At 41.2% G+C, this 18573-nt stretch overlaps 3 protein-coding genes across 4 annotated transcripts in view; 1 reads left to right on the forward strand and 2 right to left on the reverse strand.

The window, feature by feature from the left end:
* Positions 1–8727: 8727 nt before the first annotated feature.
* Positions 8728–13581, reverse strand: LOC118425899 (nicotinate-nucleotide pyrophosphorylase [carboxylating]-like). The gene is made up of 5 exons (XM_035835043.1): positions 13273–13581; positions 11560–11625; positions 10938–11207; positions 9439–9570; positions 8728–8996 (listed from the first exon to the last, which is right to left on the reverse strand). Exons 1-5 carry the CDS (start codon positions 13543–13545, stop codon positions 8772–8774), a joined length of 966 nt encoding a protein of 321 aa, XP_035690936.1. The 5' UTR covers positions 13546–13581; the 3' UTR covers positions 8728–8771.
* LOC118425896 (BRCA1-associated protein-like) overlaps positions 13512–18573 on the forward strand; it is a 12966-nt gene continuing 7904 nt past the window's right edge. Inside the window, exons 1-5 of one of the 2 annotated variants that reach the window (XM_035835040.1) lie at positions 13512–13650; positions 13801–13996; positions 14375–14797; positions 15219–15411; positions 15788–15977. In XM_035835040.1, the coding sequence (XP_035690933.1) occupies positions 13924–13996; positions 14375–14797; positions 15219–15411; positions 15788–15977 (879 nt within the window). In that variant the 5' untranslated portion in view covers positions 13512–13650; positions 13801–13923. Of the gene's footprint in view, positions 13678–13800; positions 13997–14374; positions 14798–15218; positions 15412–15787; positions 15978–18573 lie in introns of both variants that reach the window. The other variant, XM_035835039.1, reaches the window with a different exon arrangement.
* Positions 16314–18326, reverse strand: LOC118425898 (alpha-2,8-sialyltransferase 8B-like). Its single transcript, XM_035835042.1, has 2 exons — positions 17014–18326; positions 16314–16698 (listed from the first exon to the last, which is right to left on the reverse strand). Exons 1-2 carry the CDS (start codon positions 17637–17639, stop codon positions 16431–16433), a joined length of 894 nt encoding a protein of 297 aa, XP_035690935.1. The 5' UTR covers positions 17640–18326; the 3' UTR covers positions 16314–16430.

Below are 18573 nucleotides of genomic sequence, written 5' to 3' on the forward strand. Positions count from 1 at the left end.
GTCCGGAAGTAAATATCCGTTTTTTATCCAGTTGTAGAGATTGAATTGTATTTGAACATTGTCAAAATGTTTGATAATGATTATTTTCCTATTTCAAGCAAAAAAACATTGGGTGTCTGACTTCCAGCAGCGCAAGTTGACCCGCCACATCAAGTCAGGTCAATTGTCCACGTTTTTTTCCTTCTCATATACCTAACATTACTGGGTGTCGCCTGAATAATAATGATCACAATAATTAGAATTTTGGTACATATTTATATAAGACTTTATACTTGACATCTATGCTTCCAAATCTGAGCTGTGCTTATTACTTCTCGGTAAAACCGAGTACTTAATGATAACTTCACGTACATGTATAAAGTCTTATATAAATGTGTACCAAAATTCAAATTATTGTGATCATTACGTTGCAGGCAACACCCAGTAACGTTAGGTGAGGGATAACAAAAAAAGTGTGGACAATTGATCTGCAACCTGAGGTGTGTGGGTCAAACTGTCTGATCACACTTCACCCTTCTTTTTCTCGCCACTTACCTTCTAATTTAGAAAAAAACGAATACTTGGAAAGTAATGACTCCAATGATTTGTGATTTGGAGGATTTTGATAAAAGGCTTCATACTATAAAGTTGTGCCTCAAAATTTGAGTTGTGCTTATTATTTCTGGGTTACGCCGAGAACTTATTGATCACCCCTCGTAGCGTGATCGACACACACACAACAGATTTGGTATAATATGAAGGCGCAGCTGAGTCCAGACAGATCTCAAGATGGCAGATCCAGGCCAGAACCGACAACACCTTATGATTGCTGTCATCCAGGGAATATAGGGAATCATTGATACACACTCCACAATACACACTCCTAGATGGCTTACTGTACTAGTATGTCACAGTATGTGGACTTGTCATGAAATATATGGCAATTGGTACAATATAACCAGTACATTTTTGTTTTCTTCAATTGTCAACAGACCATGAAAATGTCTGATTGCTGTAACTTTTGTACAACTTATAAATTGTGTGATAAAAACTAGCGGACCACTGATGCAAATATTCACATCAGAAATTGTGCCAAAACTTCACCAAACTGCAGTATTTTTTCTAAAAATACTATTGTTCGATTGATAATATTATACATCTTGTTCATCAGAAAATCCCACATGCACCAAAAAGCACCCATGGGAAAATAAAGAAAATTATATTTGTCGACAATTCATTTATTTTCTATTTATTTGGATTCTCCACATACAATGGCAATGGAGGGTATGGCGGAACAGGTGTCAAAGGACACCTTTTCAAAGCCGCCATACCGAATTAGACAATTATTACTAATACAATATCAAATATCTTTTTCTTTATTTTCCCATGAAGATCCATCAACCCATTCCCGTGTTAGTCCCCTCTAAAGGGACGATGCAACCAAAAATTCCTGACATGTCTGTGGAAAAATTCCTGACATGCCTGCGGAATTTTGGGAATTCTTGTCAAACGGACGCTCTCTATACTATTAGGCTAGCCTCTGAGGCGTCGCCAAAAAAACAATCATTTGTCGGAGAAAGTAATCACCATTTCCATCTGCTTAGTGAAAAAAATGAGGACAAGATTCTCTCCCCACCTGAACCTCCCACCATCACCCTGTCAAGCTTGATAATCAGGTCATGGTAGTCCTCAGCCTTACACATCAGCAGGGAGTCGTAGAAGGCCTCGAATGCGCGCGCATCCTTTCCGCAAAGAATACGCACCAGCGTGTACGCCCTCTCCCTGGCGTTGTTCTCGGGATCCATGATTTCGGCCTCGTCGCTAGTTTCAAATTGTTGTTATTCGTCAATGCTAGTACATAGGTTTTATTTGCTATTCCAAGAAGATCCCATTTATATACAGGGTCTCCGGGATCCACAATATCACATTTAAGACATATAATGATATTTTTCATGGAGGTAATAATTGATCAATCATTAATAATCGTTATTTGCGAATTAATATAATTGTAATACCCAAAGGCTAATTGGAAGGGTATACACAGATGTCTAGTCTATAAATAGATCTATTTGATATCTACGTACATCACGGGGGTTTAACTGCTTCTTTGGAGGTAGTGGCTAATGAATAGTTCCACGTAGTTATAAATATAGGTGGGCTTTTCAGTAGATATGTAGGGAGGTCTTCTAGATGATAAAAGTCTCGGGAGATTTTGATACTTTTAAAATTCATTTTAGTTCTCAAAACTTGATTTTAGCCAGGAGAGTCCGAGATTGGCTCCGAGAGAGCTCGATGAAGTGAGTGAATGAGATGTCCCGTGCATTTGCATATCATTAGCATACAGAATACTTTTTGCATAACTCTTGCATGACATAATCCCACCTTTTGTATACCATTAACTTAAATCGATATCCTTATTAGCACATAATATGTATTCTTTGACCTACATCTTCTCGCACCTCTTTCTGCTGCTTATAATACGTCTGCCTGTGACCCACCTTTCACTAACGACATTCTCGCGTCGGAGATTGCCCAGGACATGGTGAACCTGCAACCTCTGTACAATAGAGTCGCGCGTTAGCTGCAACCGCTGGTGATGGTCGTCATTTATCTCACCCATTTCACGACTGGCCGACTGTACATCATCAATTCTGTGAAACCTGGATGCCGGGTGAAATGTTTTTCATTAGCGTATGTTTAACTCCATTCCACTCCAGAAGGGAGTCTTGTTTTCCAATAGATATAATGTGTCAATGAATACATAATCAGCCGAATTTTGTGGAATTCACCTTGGGATGAATTACGTTATGTGTGTTTTATAAAACAATAACGACACTCACTAAACCCATGCAGACCCTACCCATGCATTCCCTATACGCATAGACACTTTGTTTATCGTACATATTTTCGGAGTAAATGAGCTAAGCACACCGAGAAGGCAAATTGCTCATAAGATAGCAAAGAATACAAGAAGAAGACTAGATTTCTTAGCGAACCTGAAATTAGTTTTGTAACCTTACCTAAAAGTTTTGCATTGTATTTAGCCATAGGATTGATTCAATTAGAGGGTACTTGGGGAGTTTAGTAGAAGACTGAATGCTTTTGAGGCATGTGGAGCAACTAGGTACTTTATTGTATAATGTGAAGTAGTATGCAGATATCACCTCCTAAAGTTAATATCTATCAAAAAATAACACTCCCGTGTGGAGTGGAATGCCCCTTTAATATGTGAAAGAAACGTTCGATAGACAACAGGAGTCTTTACAGGACACAGTTAATAACTGTTGATAACAGTTCATAACTGTTATGTCACTATATTCATATTTCATTAACTATACCACCAACCGTATCCCCAAAGTTGCTATACATTGGGCCCCTAAGGGAAAGAGAAAACGGGGACGTCCTAAAATTACACGTAAACGTACTGTGGCTAAAGACCTAGCGGCCATTGGGATTCCCTAGGTTGCTGCTCAGCCCCTAGCACAGAACAGACCCCAGTGGAGGAAACTTATCACAGCCTTATGTCCCACATGGGATGAAGAGGATAAGTAAGGAAGTATACCACCAGGAGAGAAATCCAATCCATTGTCTTTACTGACATTTTTGATAATCATTCCACAGACATACATTTCTCTTTTATATTTAAGACATTAGGCTGCCTCTAGAAACTGCAAATATGAATTACTTAATATGTCTTGAAAAAAAGTTTGATTGATTCGTACATGGGGCTGTGGAATAAACTAGATGAATTTGAACTTGAACTATCAGACTCACATGTTGCTCAAATTTCGGAGACATGGTTTAGCGTTCCATTTCCTACAGAGATGACTGAGATATTGCCAACACACCAGTTCTTCCGCGACAGGGTCCGTGGTAGTCACGTAGTGCGTGAAAAAAAATGTGACAAAAGGGTATTAAGGGGCTGAGTTTGAGTTCATATTTCTAATGATCTGCTGCTAAATGGCGTTTAATACTAATATGGATGGAAAGCGTAAGAAGTGATGTGTTTCAGGTGAAAATTGATTTTGGGTCAGAACTCACTCCCGTGTATACCTAGGCTACAAGTTGGAATTGCTTCGCCCTTTGACCTAAATGCACCGTCCATGCCTTCTGTGAGCCGTGTTGCTAAGCCTGCGCGTCGGGCTAATGAACAATTAGGAAATTATATTTGCAAGTCCATGCCCGTAAGCTAATTGCAAGTACATGGTACCAAGGAGGTTAAAAATCTGATTTTTTAAACCTCCTTGATGGTACAAACAAACCCCGGGCTAGGGGTATTCTCTTCCCGATAATATCAGTCATTTTCGTGACTAAAACTATAAGTGATATAGGTTTAATTCCACGAAATCTTGGCATATTTTTACCTCAAAAAAAGTTTCTGTTAAAAAATTACGAAAAGTTGATAGGGAGGGTGAAGAAACTGAAACCCGGTTGTTCTTAAAGCTGGGGGGGGGGGGGGTGTACCCATACACGGCGTTTCTGCTTTATTGTATTTCCTGGAAGAGACGGCCTCCCGAATTGAGGGTGCGCAGACTCGATCTGAGACCCCAAATGAAGTGGGGGTGTTCACTGTTGAGAGAAATAATAATTTACCAAAGGCACCTTGTGATTTTGGACTGATCCAGGCCTGGGAAACCGTTAACACCTAACAGTGCAACAGAGCCTGCCAATTGTTCAGGAGGAATTCTTTGTTGTTTCTGCTACAGCCAATTAAGAATGATTAGCCTTTGAACATACCTCAATTGTAACCATTATGATTGATCACTTGTGTGGCAGACAGTGCAAGGTCGTTACTGTGAAATGTTTCCAACAGAAACGCAAATACCCCTTGAGATGTTTGCGTACATCGAGGAGGGGGTGCACAACATAATGATGTTGTAGTGGGGTGATTTAAAAGGACCCGGGTTGGGATTGAAGCTTTTATTCAAGACATTGAAATACATTGAACGCTGTGGTCGAAGTCTCCTAAACCTTTGCAACTTGCAAATGGTACAATGGTTGGAACCTAATCAAACTACGACGGAAATAATGTTTTGGAGCGATGTCACCGTTGTGCGCCCATGGTACGGACTTGTTACTCACTAACGACGGGTCATTAGGCAATGACAAATATTTCAATTTCTCAACGGTGTCCTGAAATGAAAACAAATATTGTAATGACAATGACAATGACTTTTGTTGCATATTCATGACCCAATAAGGCTAAACTTAAGTTTAAGACAAAGTGAATAACAACAGGTAAACAATGATAGGTCTATATTCTACATGCTTCGTCCCTCCTCTTAAAACATGTGTAAACGAACTTACACAGTTCTTCCAATAATACCTGGCGTATTTTGCCAGCCAGTAGGTACCCAATATGTTGAATAATGAGGCTGTTTAACGTGGTCGAAGCGTGGACTCCCATCCAAGAACTGACCGGACCGTCGCGTTACTTAACGTCCGAGGTCGAGGGATCGGGTGTGCCAACGCGCCACGCGGCCGTAATTACGGATCTAAGAGTAAAATAAACTGTTACAACAAGCTAAGCCACGTTTGGCCTTGGTTTGGGATAGTGTTCTTGCCTCAAAAGCGCCACCTACATCGGCTACATATAGGCCATAGCGGCAAGAAGCAGAACTCCAGTTAGAAGCTCTGAGGAAGATGTCTGACAGACATCGAAATGTCAGCAAGTAAGTCCTATTTGGTTGTGTACAAGAATTCTCATATATCCTGTTACAACAAGAGTTTGGAGATCCCATAATTACCTCATAAAATATCTAGAGCTTCCTTATCTTTAACCCTGGTACTACGTTGTATCCATCTCAAAATGCCGTAGTCCTTTCAGTTTACTTGTTTCCGTTGTTGTTCGTCGCTGTTATTACTTATCCTAGAGAAAACTACTGAACAAAAACGACCAACTTGGCAACGTATACATTCAATTTCAGTGCCTCTTTCAACACCTGTTGCCGGGCTGCAATCGGTGTCACCGTGAAAACCATCTAACAAACATGAATCGACCGCACAATAAGGTGAATAGTATTGACGCATACAGTGTTGACTGTTTGGTTCAGTGATGTGAATTTGCTGTTTCATGATCTCATAGGTGTAAAGAGGTACAGCGAAGAAAGTTCAGTATCAAGGGTAGATGTGTTCCAGAAGACAGAGAAAAATATTTTCTTCCGAATGGTCGTCAAAAGAAGCCTCAACCAGAAAAGCCATCTTTCCATGGTTAAAATCATAACACGTCTACGGGGAAACCCATAGATTAGTAAAACAATTGACCGACTTATCTTGTAAATTCGACTTATTTTTAGAACAAAAGACCAATGCTGCAAAGATCAGCACGTAAAAGAACCAAATACACTAACTGAACTGAACTGAACACTAAAACGTGAGGAGTGGCGCAGCACTGATCGAGATATTGGAAACGTTTTGCGTTTGTCCAAGATAATTCGATAAAGCTCTTTGCTTCGACATACGTCTTGAAACATACTGAAGAGTTCATGCAATAACGAAAACGAGAATTGGCATACAAAAAAAAAGAACGCCACGTACCTTGGCATCAGCACTCACAGTAGGTTTCTTTACCTTTTTAATAAATTGTTCCACCATATTGGCGCATAGCATCCCTCGGTGCTATTTGGGTACTTTACGGCTAATATCGCATACTCAAGTATTTTCAAAGATAATTGTTGATCTGTATGTTTTTCAATGTGCTGTGAAAGAAAGGAACTGTGTTGCAAATCTTGAAATAATCTAACGGATTAATAGTGTTCTATTAGTAAAAAAAAGACAATAAGCTTGGAAAAAAAACCTATTTTGTATGAAAGCTTTGGACTCTGAGTCAGGATGTGCCCATTATTTAGTGCAAGATATACGGTAAAGGGGTAAAATTTCCGGCTGTCATTTCATACCCTTGTGATTCCATACTTGTACAATGGATGAAGTGTTGAGTTTACTTGATTAAATTTTGGTTCTCGTTCAAGTAGCTCATACAAGAAATCCTGTGTCTGACCAAAGAGTTCTATATCAAACATTTTTTTATTTATTTATTTATTTATTTATTTGCCAATGATACAACTCATTACACGGATCTGCCTAGGCAGCTTTGGGCTGGTAGCGGCAGATCCACAGAGGTTTGTTGTTTGGAGTTTCCGTCTCCTAGGGAGGAAACATTGTTTCAACTACAGTTGTAATTAATATGAGCATGCAGTAAACTAATTGTCATCAACCCAAGACCCCTAGTTCTTCTCTTGGCAAAAAGAGCTATTTGTCCATATTGCATATTATGACCCTCCTCGACCAGGAGATTACGTCTTACCTGGACTCCACCGACGGGCCTGCACCACTGGGACCTGGAAGCTGCTCAGTAGTTGAAACGTTATCCATTCTGAGTTGCGAATTGGGATTTTTCCCAGCTGTAAAGAAATCCTGATACTATGTGGCATCCATCCGGCCCAAATGTTACATCACTACCTGGGACAAAACAAGACCAACTTGACAACTGAAACGAATTTCTCGATATAAATCATGACTGACACCATGTTTTTAAGTCGTCGCGACGCACATTTAACTTCAGTACCTTTTCAAAACCGTGACCAGTTGCCAGGATGCAATGGTCAGTTTGCACACCGTGGAAACCATCCTTGGAACAAGGAGAATAAGGTGAAGGGCATTCACATAATGTTGACTCTTTAACCCTTTGGTTCATAGCGAAGTGTTTTTACGACCTTAAAGATTCTGAAGCAATTTGAAGCAAGCACATTCATTGAGGATAGAGGACACATAGAACCAGCTCCCTAATATGCTCCGAAATTGTGCACTTGGGACAAATTTCACCATTCCACCTAAGACAAATTTTCCCCATTGTTCAGGTGTAAATGAGTGTCTAGCATGGGTTAGGGACGTCCCTCATCAGTCATGTAGGAAGCGCAATGGAGGTCCCTTGATTGTACAGTATATTTGAGAGAGCCACACCTTGACCACGCAAAAGAACCCAATACTTAGGGGTAGTAGGGGTCCTTCCCGATGTGAGTGGATCCATTCAGTCAGTACAAACCTGGCGCGTTATGTACCCCATGTGGCAGTTTACTGAGTATACAAAACAAACTACTAGTAGTTTCACGACCCCAGACCTTCGCGAAATGTTTTTAACCTTTACAACAGGTGTTGTCATTAATTATGCAAATTATGCAGGTTTAGACAATTCCCTAATTATGAAAATTCGATTTCTTTTTGCATGATTAACTTTGCACAATACCAAAAATCATGACAATCCATCAACCCCTTCTTGAGTAATTCACTGTCAAAGTTAGTCTAACACTAAACCGGCCCTTGCAGTTCCAAAACAAACTGCTAGGGGGGCCAAACTTATACCGCCTGCTGTGTTACCCAAGCCACATTTTACGCTTTTATTGTGCATTCTACAAACGGCTTTAAAGAAATTCATGAACACTGGTACATAAAGTTTGAAAACTGGAGCATTTTGTTTATTGACCTTTCTCAGATTCTGTACAATCATAGGCCACAGAAAAAAAGGTAACAGGCAAAGTCTTAAAAGTTCCTACCTTGACCTGTTTCAGCTTAAGTATAGTTTTAAAGCACAATATTATTCTTACATACTATACATGGCAATATAGCAACAATCATTAATCAATGATATAACAGATCCATTATATTTCATTCAATCCAAGAAATTCTTATCAATGTCTGACATATTCAAGTATTAGGTTCTACAGAGTTTGCATTCACAAAATCATACAGAGCAAGGTCTCATTACAAAAATAATCTAAAAAAATTCACATGATAGATCATAAGGCTGTCTGCACACGTGGGTTGTGTGGGTTCTTTCCTTGTTTCTGTATCTTGAAGGAGAAGTCTACAGTCTGATATCCCTGTGTGGTGATGCTCAGGGATATGACATCCACGTGGGGACCCATGTACTTGTACAGAGTGTCCTCACGGATTCCCCCACTGGACTCCACTAAGATGTGTGGGAACTTGTCTTTTATTACTCTTGCAGCAGGATGCAGGGCCTGTGGAAGAAGAAATCACATCTGAAAACTTACAAAGGATATATACTGGAGCTTGTACATAAACAATTTGGATGAAATGTACATGTAACATAGATTGATTGTTCCCTTGGGTAATTGAATATGTACGAAACTACAAAATTACTACTTTGAAAGTTTGATTACATGTCTATTCAAAGACATCAAGACAGTGATTATTCATTCATAAATTACAAAAAAATGCTTGTAAAATTCCTCCTTGAACATGGATGGAGTTTATCCACGCAAAAAAATTGACCATGTTCTAATACAATATCTAGTGATTTCACTAATCTACTAAATAGTGCACTTCTGTAGTTTGATTATGATGGTGGATTGTTTTGTTGACATTAAGTATTACATGCACAAGTAGAACTTCATATCTTAATATGTACTTGTATCAATAAATGAAGTGTTGACTCCTAACCTGTGGCTCAAAGTTGTCCAACATGACCACGTCTGCTCCCGCTCCTGCTGCCTCCAGAGCCTCCTCCACAGAGCGGCACTCCACCTCGATCTTAGTACAAAATCCTCCTACTCTCTTAGCATCTTTCACTGCCTGCAGACAACAGGTTTGAGCAGAAGAAATGATAGGCTTCTTACATATACTATACAATAAAAGACTGCAGTACTTTGTACTAAAGGTAGGTGCTATATTTTCTACTAAAGGCACTGCTAGTATCAAAGTGCCCATGGACTATTCCTTTCTTCATGTTGGGGTACATCAAACTGAAATTAGCCAAACCACACTTCCAGTTCTCCAAGTATCATATAACACCACTTACATCTGTCTTTACATCCTGCTACTCTACAATATTCACAAAACCGTACTGTAGACACACAACAAAACAAACAAACAAACACAAACTAATTCCAAACACCGACTTTTCACGGTGGTCAAATACGGGCTCCAAATCTCCCATGTCTAGCCGAATTCGAACCTGCTTCCACAATGTTCCATCTGACGTAATTCGAACCGAACCCGTGTTCTATTTGGGGTCATCTGCGGTCGTTGCCGGTAAAACACTGCTGGCTAGCCTTTTTTGCCAAACCACATTGAATTAGCCAAAAAGATAGTTTTTCACCAATATAAACAATTTTCTGGACAGTACATCCATGCCATCACTTTGTTTGGGACATGTAACATGTAACGAAGCTACTGACGTTTGTGTTGTTGACCTTGAATATCATAAGTGTTGTTTACACCGGTATCAATTACACCCTCCTGCTCTCCGTGCGGCATTACATGCGTGCAAACATCGTTTAAGATCGCGACCAAGAAGAGTCCAAATTAACTCATTGACGGCTCAAAATGACCGCAACGGTTTTCCCGAGATTTCTGTTTTGGGGATTTTTAAAAAATGCCTTTGATTTTGAATTAATCATAATTAAGTGCGAAGTGCCATTTTACGCATATTTTCAACTGTAACTTTGCTTAAAATTGAAAATTTAAAAATCCCAAAAACAAAAAGTTTTATTTAAAAATCCCAAAAACAAAAAGTTTTATTTTCCTCATAGATGCCAAAAAATATAAAAATCGAGAATTTTCTATGACACATGCGGCTCATCTTATCAAGAGTTTGGTCAAATTAGAGGTCTTCTTGGAAACAGAAATTAACCGTCCTTGGAAGCAAAATCTAAACAAAACAGCTATTTAAATTCAAACAACAAGATTCAAAGTATGTAAAATTGCTAATTTAATCTTATTTTGAAAACGTTTTTACTGTCATAACACTTTGTTTATTATCAAATATTTTACGGTTAGCCAATAGTAGGCCTCCTGTAACCCGATACTCTGTCGAACGCGCATAGAAACGGGAAAGAATACCCTAGCAACCGACCGCCGTGTTTCCACAGAGGTAACAAGTGTGCCTCATGTCAGAAAAGATGACCCTCCCCAGGCTATACCCATACAGTCCCTCATACCTGAGTGATGTTTCCTGCCGACCAGATGTGATTATCCTTCAGCATAATCATGGAGGACAAGTCATATCTGTGTGTGGAGATCCCGCCCACCAGTAACGCATACTTCTCCACAAGTCGGAAGCCTGGCGTGGTCTTTCTTGTCCCCGCTACCTCCCCGTGCCAGTCCGTACCCTGGGCGATGTCCGACATACGTCTGGCCTGGGTGGCGATCCCGCTGGCCCGGGTGATACAGTTCAGGGCCACCCTCTCACCTAGCAGAAGGTGTCTCACCTGCAGGATAGAAATACTAGTACATCAAACTTACCATACCATTGACTATAAATGCAATGTTTCCTATGTATGGAATGACAGCATAGAAGCTGCAAGTATCTGACACTGTAGCCATTTTTAGTCTGTTACATTGATAACTCTGTGACCTGAGCTCAATCAAGGACATTATTTGACAGATGTCAAAGCTGGTAATAGACATATTACAAGATTCTACATATTTCAACTGTTAAGGTTTGGTTCTCTTTTGTCTGAGTAAAAGTTTTGATGATTACATGTAAGTTAAAGCTGTTGCTGTAAGGCAAACATGTGAATAGAAGTAACACGAACTACAGTGGTACACCGTACACCATACCTTCCCAGTTACTATAGCTACAGTGATGGGCTCACTGACAGGCTCCAAAGGTGTTCCTTCTGGCACCTGAAAAACACATTTAGATACAGAGACTTTAATAGACAGCTGTGTAATACTAGTAGCACACATGTCCATCAAAATGATATACTTATGTCTAGTACATTGTAAATGCTGCCATTAACATACAGAAACTTTAAAGCCATTAAATGGCATTAGGATATTGATGTTCCTGCCAAGACGTATTTTTGCAGTATTGACATGCAGGATATTCCTGTCAATAGTGCATCTCAACCACCCTATCGACAGGATGATAAGAATTTGTTGGCACAACAAAAACATTCATTTAAGTCATATTTGACGTCACAAGAGACGTCACAAGGTTTCTTGTGTTGCATACATATATCTTATAATTTGAAACAGTGTCACGCACATGTAGGTGGATTGCAATTTTTTGAAGATGGAGATATTCACGGTTAATTCTTGTGGATAAGTACCAAGGATTTTTAACCTCCTTGGTAACACATACTAGCTATAGTAGTAAGTAGCCGGGGCGACTATAAACGAAAAACTTATTTACTTGTAATATTACAAGTAAATGGGTTTACGGAAAAGCCTGGGCTGTCTACCTGGGCTGTCTACCTGGGCTGTCTACATTGGCTGGCTATCACGTCAGGCTACTTGGACCTACGAAAGCCCATTGGGACAAAAGCTGTTTTAGCAGTAGGGGTTGTTTGTGCTCAATGAAGAAGCTATGTGTCAAGCTATTGTGTGTGTTACATAACCCAGAGGTTCTGGGTTCAAATCAGTTGATATGCCACCGATCTTGTGCCCTTGGGAAGGGCTGTTAACACGACTTATTGGATTAGTCTTAAGACTGGTGGCTAGTTGGTCAAAGGCGTCCAGGAGCCGTTCTTTAGTGGCTGTCAGGGTCCCGGCTTCTGCGCCATACATTAGGATCGACAATTGAATTGGGAGGAGCTTAAAAGAAGCGTTGCTAAAGTGCAAGGGTCTGGAACTGCTGCCATTCGGTGCTAACTAAGGTGACCTCAATACGACAGCAATTACCCCAGGTGTGGCCATAGGACTTAAGTTTTGAACCACTAATACACTGGGAAGGAAGGACCCCTATTCTTTTCCGTAAGTGTGGTGGGTTCTATGCCCTATCTGAGGGAGGGCCGTTACCGAAGCTAGATACTCTTTTCTCTTACCCTAGTGAAGGGAGGAAAGTCGTGTTAAGAGCCTTCCCAAGCGCACAAGATTGGTGGCATATCAACTGATTCGAACCCAGAACCTCTGGGTTATGTAACATAAACAGCTCCTTCAAACACAGCTCCTTCAAACACAGTTGCTTCACACACAGCCCCTTCACACACAGCTCCTTCACACACGAGCTGCTTCACAAACAGCTCCTTCACACACTGCCACTTCACACAGCTCATTCACATAATAACACACAGGCACAGCTTCTTCGCTGAGCACAAACAACCCCTACTGCTAAAACAGATTTTGTCACAATGGGCTTTCGTAGGTCCAAGTAGCCTGACGTGATAGCCAGCCCAGGTAGACAGCCCAGGTAGACAGCCCAGGTAGACAGGCCAGCCTTTTCCGTAAACCCCAAGTAAATAAGTTTTTCGTTTATAGTCGCCCCGGCTAAGTAGTAAGCAGATGCATAGTAAGCAAACACTGCTGGACAACAACCAACAATAGCGTCACCTGCCAGTCAACGGTGCAGCTCAACTCCTCAAAGATCGCGTTAAAGAACGGCACCCCTGCCAGCACCCCGGCAGACTTGCACAGCAACACCGCCGACTGTTCCCTCTCTCCTACAACAAACCCGCCATAGTCAAAACTTGGCGTGTCCTCCTCCAACCAACGTCGGACCATCTCCTTCACCGTCACGGGGTGGATGAGATGTGCTAGGACCAGCTCGGCGTCTTCGCTGGTTCTGGACATCATCATAAGTTTTGAATTTCGCGTAAACGACATCAAGAAATCTCGACAATTCGTGAAAACATTGGCAAAAGTAACTCAACCACATGCATGCAAGTTGACCTGAGCGCGTAGCAGACGACCCAGAACATCTACTTCCGGGTCAGGAAGATAAAATGATTTTTCACGGTAACTAAAAACACACACAGATTTTTCGACAAGCTGATTGTTTGAATATCGTTATGTCTCTTTCTTTTTAGTAAAAGCCGATAGAAGATTTTTCGTTTATGACAGCTTTTCTTTTTCTTCTAGCTCGAAACAACCGGAAGTGGTAACCCTGACGTAAACAAAGATGGCGGCCGTGAGCTAGATTTTTTTGCCCGAGTGTCGCAGTTTTGTGTTTCTGGGTAGAAAACGTTGGAGAAAGTGACTCCTATGAACGTCTCTCTTGTCGTCCTGCGTCTCGAGGTTGTGGAGGATTATTCCCTACCTACCATATATTATAAAGGTATGTATGTGGCTGTATATCTACATCTTTGTATCATTGGTTCGCCAGTTTTATTTTTTGTAGGCGCCTGTTTGTGTCCCATGTCAAACTATCATCAAAGTCTATATTGATACATGAGGCAAGATGACTAAAGGAGCTACTGTGAGGACGGAGCAAGCTTGATAAAACAATCGTTTGTGTATGTTTGCATATTGTATGATTAAGCAACTTGTGGAAGCACAAAAAACCTTTAAACGCCATGTCATTATGAGTATAGATTTACAGAAACTGTGTCGTCATTGATGTCTTACACGTAATTGTGACCGAGGCAAAAGCCAGTGTCATCTGCAATTTGTAGATGCAAAATCACGCTTTCAAAGTCATGCATATTATTTTCAGCTCCATTGATTGAAACAATGGCAAGCAAAGAGGAGCTTGCAAAGCAAGAGGAGCAGGAGGAGGGAACATCACAAAGGAAAGATGCAGAGTGTCAAACAAAGGAAGGTCCTGATGAGGGGCCATCTCCTCATCCAGGGGAAGAGCAGGAGCAAGAGGATCATGGGAGGGATGGAGAGGATTATAGGAATGCTCCAGGGGTAGTAACAGATCCAGAAAATAAGATTGAAAATCCAAAAGAAACAGAATCAGAAACTTTGGACGATAAAGAAATCAAATCAGCGATGGAGACAGGAGAGAAGAAAGCGGAGCTGACAGAGAGAAGGGATGGTTTACAGTCTCCCACCAAGCATGTCCAGAATATCCGCGGGCTACGAACTCCCACTGAAGTCACCATAGAAACATATAAGCCAGATAAACAGAAAGGCAAGTCATCTGTTTATTGTTTATTTTCCAATTTATTGATAGCGATAAGGGGAGAAGGATTTTCACACCCATGTGACCCACCTCTATCAAAGTATAGAAATCCAAAACTAAAGCGTATACCACGGTAAATGCAATATTTACTAATCTATTTAATACAGACATGCCACTTTCTCATTGGTCCAGCTGCTTATTGCCATTCTCTCATCGGTAATACTGCTCATTGTGATAGACAGTCAGGATTGATATATTGGCTTGGATTAGTTGCTATTGACACTTCATATTTTGTCAGCTGTATGGAGAGATGTTACTGCTTTATAAGTAAAAATGTTTCCAACTATAGGCTAGATGATTTTACTTGGCATGTTGTAGTCTATGATACTTATTTTAACTAGGTGAAGTTTTTTCAATCATTCCATTTTAGGCGATATAGAAGAGACAGAGCTGGACTTGGAGGTGAGACTAGCCAACATTTCTGTGACCCCCCAGTCTGATGTGGGGGAGGGGGAGGAGCGTCCCAGCAGCACCCGTCCCAAAACTCCGACAGGCATCCCGTTTACATCTGGCAACCCTTGTGTGGAGGTCACTAAAGGCATCATGCACCTCTTCAAGACAAGGTAATGATGAAAAGGCATCATTATTCTATCCATTATTCTATGCAAGAGGATTATTGCTTTACCTTTATCCAAACCAACAACAGCATATGATAAGAGTTCCGAGACCTGGTCTTGTCTGGTTTACCCCTAAATAACTGCAAGTGGCAACATAGGAGGGAAGTTGAGGTCTAGGGTTAGGGTGGGCAGGCTGCCTGCCTGGCATGGAAGCACTCGAGCACTCACAAAACTACCATGCCAGGCAGGGTGTTCCACTCAGGGATTGTACGTGGAAAAAAACAGAATTTGTAGCTGTCTGTTCGTGGTGCGGCAGTGGTGCGGCAGTGGTGATGTCTTGTCATAATATCATATTACTTAAGGTGACTTTCTGTTTTCCCAGTGAGCTGACGGCCTGTGATGATGAGATCCCCCGCAGTGAGATGATCTGTATCCTGAACACGCCCTGCTCCATGCTGACCTGTGACCTGCTCAAGTTCATGTCCCCCGTCAGGGACAGGGTGGAGTACATGCGCATCATCCGTGGCTCCCAACCCAACCACTACATGGTGCTGCTCAAGTTTCACTGCCAGGTAAGTGGTCTCGTGGTTAGGGTCGTTGAATCTAAAGGTTTTGGGTTCAAATCTAGCAGGCCTCAATGCTGTACGCCCAGGAAACGCACTTCACATGGTACCAATAGGTGTAATACCTACCGGGCTCATGATCTGATCAGGCTAAATGAGTATCAGTCCTCTTGGATGAGACATAAAGCCAGAGACACAGTGTTTGAGGAGAGTGGCACCTTAAGCATGTTAGAGAACCCACCACATCAACCTCCGTCTAACCTTCATCGACGTAACCCACCACATTTATCTATACTAGATTTAGAAGGGGTCCTTCCCAGTGTGAGTGGATCAAGCCATACATTCCTGGCATACATATATGCATACTGTGCACAACAGGTGTGTTATACCAAAAAGGTGGTTTACTGGTTATGCAAAGCAAACAAACAAGCAAATGAATTAGGTACAAACATTTTTGCATCATCAAGTAGTTACATTTTTTAAGTCAACATTGCATTTTCCAACTACATGTCTGATGATTCCATCTTGATCCATTTGCCGTAACATGGCATATTCCGCCTCAAAGTCGTGTCTTGCGCTGTGCTGCTGGCTGTCGTAGTAGTGGTAAGGGATGGACATGGGGTAGAAGCCGTACATGGAGATCCGCTCGCAGAAGGTGGAAGCCAGGGCAAAGGTGTTCAGGCCAGTGGATGCAAAGTGCCATTGTTTATCAGCAAGTTCTGTGTACAATCTAAAAGAATGGATTGATATTAGCTGTTACAAAACATTGCTAGTTACTGTATATAATAAGTACTCATATGGCAAGAGCAACTGTGTCTTAAAAATGATATTTGATATTTTATTAAAGCACCACATATTGATGATTAACTAACTCAAAAACTTAACCAAAATATTAATATTTGTACACAATCTCTATTAGTGATTATTTTTCACATACAAACTCAAAGAACATTTTGCTGAACTAAATCATCTTGACTCGTCCTTCTATTTCCTTTCTATTTTTTATCCTGGTACCAATCTTAGCAGACAACATAGGTGCAGATACCTTTTGCTGTTTAAAAGAGAGCTTTGTGAGAAAGCTGTTATCGTGGACAAGTTGTTCTTCTTGATAGCAGTGTCAATCACTCGCATTCTTGATCTGGCCGTTGACGTAAAACTGTGGCCGTAACTGAAGATCATTCCCGGCGACTCGTTGAGACGAGCCAGCATGGCTGTCTGCAGTAACGGGTCACTGGACTGCAGAGCTTCGCTGACTTGCGACAGTCGTACGACATTCACGATCATCAAGTTGGTCTTGCTGCCTACGTCGGTCCGATAGTGGTGCACAGGTGGCAGGTTGGAGCGAATGACAAACTCATGAGCATCAATCTCAGCACCACAGCCGCTATGGAGGAGTATACCTCCGTTACCAACAACTGCGCATGTCCGGTAGTGTCCCACAGGCGTGTGAACAACATCGCATGGTGTCGGGTTGCTCGTACCCAGTTTGCGAAGGGTGAATGTCTGTTGGTCACATTTTTGCGCGAAGATGCCATAGTCCGAAAAATAGATGATGTGTCTTTTGGGATCAAAATACCTCTTAGTAATGTTCCTGTGGATAAACAGTGGATAAATAAAGTTTAGAGTCAACTGGTCATACAGTGACTTTAACATGCTAATAACAAAATGCATCAACAGCAGCAGCAGTATCAATGTGAAACATATAGATATCTCTTTTCTGATATTAATATTTGCTGAAGTTAGATAATGGTGGAAGAAATTCAGCACAGACCAATATCTTATGCAAGCACAAATTCACAGGATTTGCAAGTTTGAACTTACTGTATTTTCCGTATATTGGTCATGTTGAAGTGGTCTTCTCTTCTTGATCCCATGGTCTGGTTTGGAGATGCTGTCAGCACCTGGCTATCGCCTGCTCTCATTGTGTTTAGACCATTGGCATGTATATGTCTTAAATGCAATGTGGCGGCTTGCTTGCACACATACAATAAGCTGGTAGTAATCAGACAAACACCCAAGAATACAGTAGCACAGGAAAGTTGTTTGATCATGATCCCCTTTCCAGTTGGTGAATTTTACAATTTATTTTGTATGAACTAATTTGCAAAGTAGCAAGTACAAGCAAAACCAAAGTATGGTAAGGCCTTCTATGATAATACTGATGATGTTATGGTAAGGAAGAACCACCTCATTACAGAAATATGGTCTGATGATGGTCAATAGGTCTTTCAATTGAGTCAACAGTCACATTAACCTGGTTGCCAGACTTCTGTGGGTCTCCTAGGCTTCCTAAAGCCTTATAAGCCAACTGTGCATCCTACAGGGATTAGGGGAGCCTTGGAAACTAGTCTATAAGTCCACTGAGATCTGGCAACCAGGATTTGGGTTTCCAAGGTCCTATCAAGGAGGTTTACCTCCTTGTAATCTCCAAGCAGATCCTACGGTAGCATAAGACAGTATCAAAAGCTGCTAAAATATTGTTACCAAGTATCAAATCACACTCCTAACCCACCATCACTCCTCTGGCAACTTTTCATCCTGTCTGATGTAACCCCAAGAACTGCACTGCGATTCCAAGGAGCGGATATACATCATCGCCCGTGAA

The sequence above is a fragment of the Branchiostoma floridae genome, chromosome 11 (assembly GCF_000003815.2).
Source record: "Branchiostoma floridae strain S238N-H82 chromosome 11, Bfl_VNyyK, whole genome shotgun sequence".
Lineage (NCBI taxonomy): Eukaryota > Metazoa > Chordata > Leptocardii > Amphioxiformes > Branchiostomatidae > Branchiostoma > Branchiostoma floridae.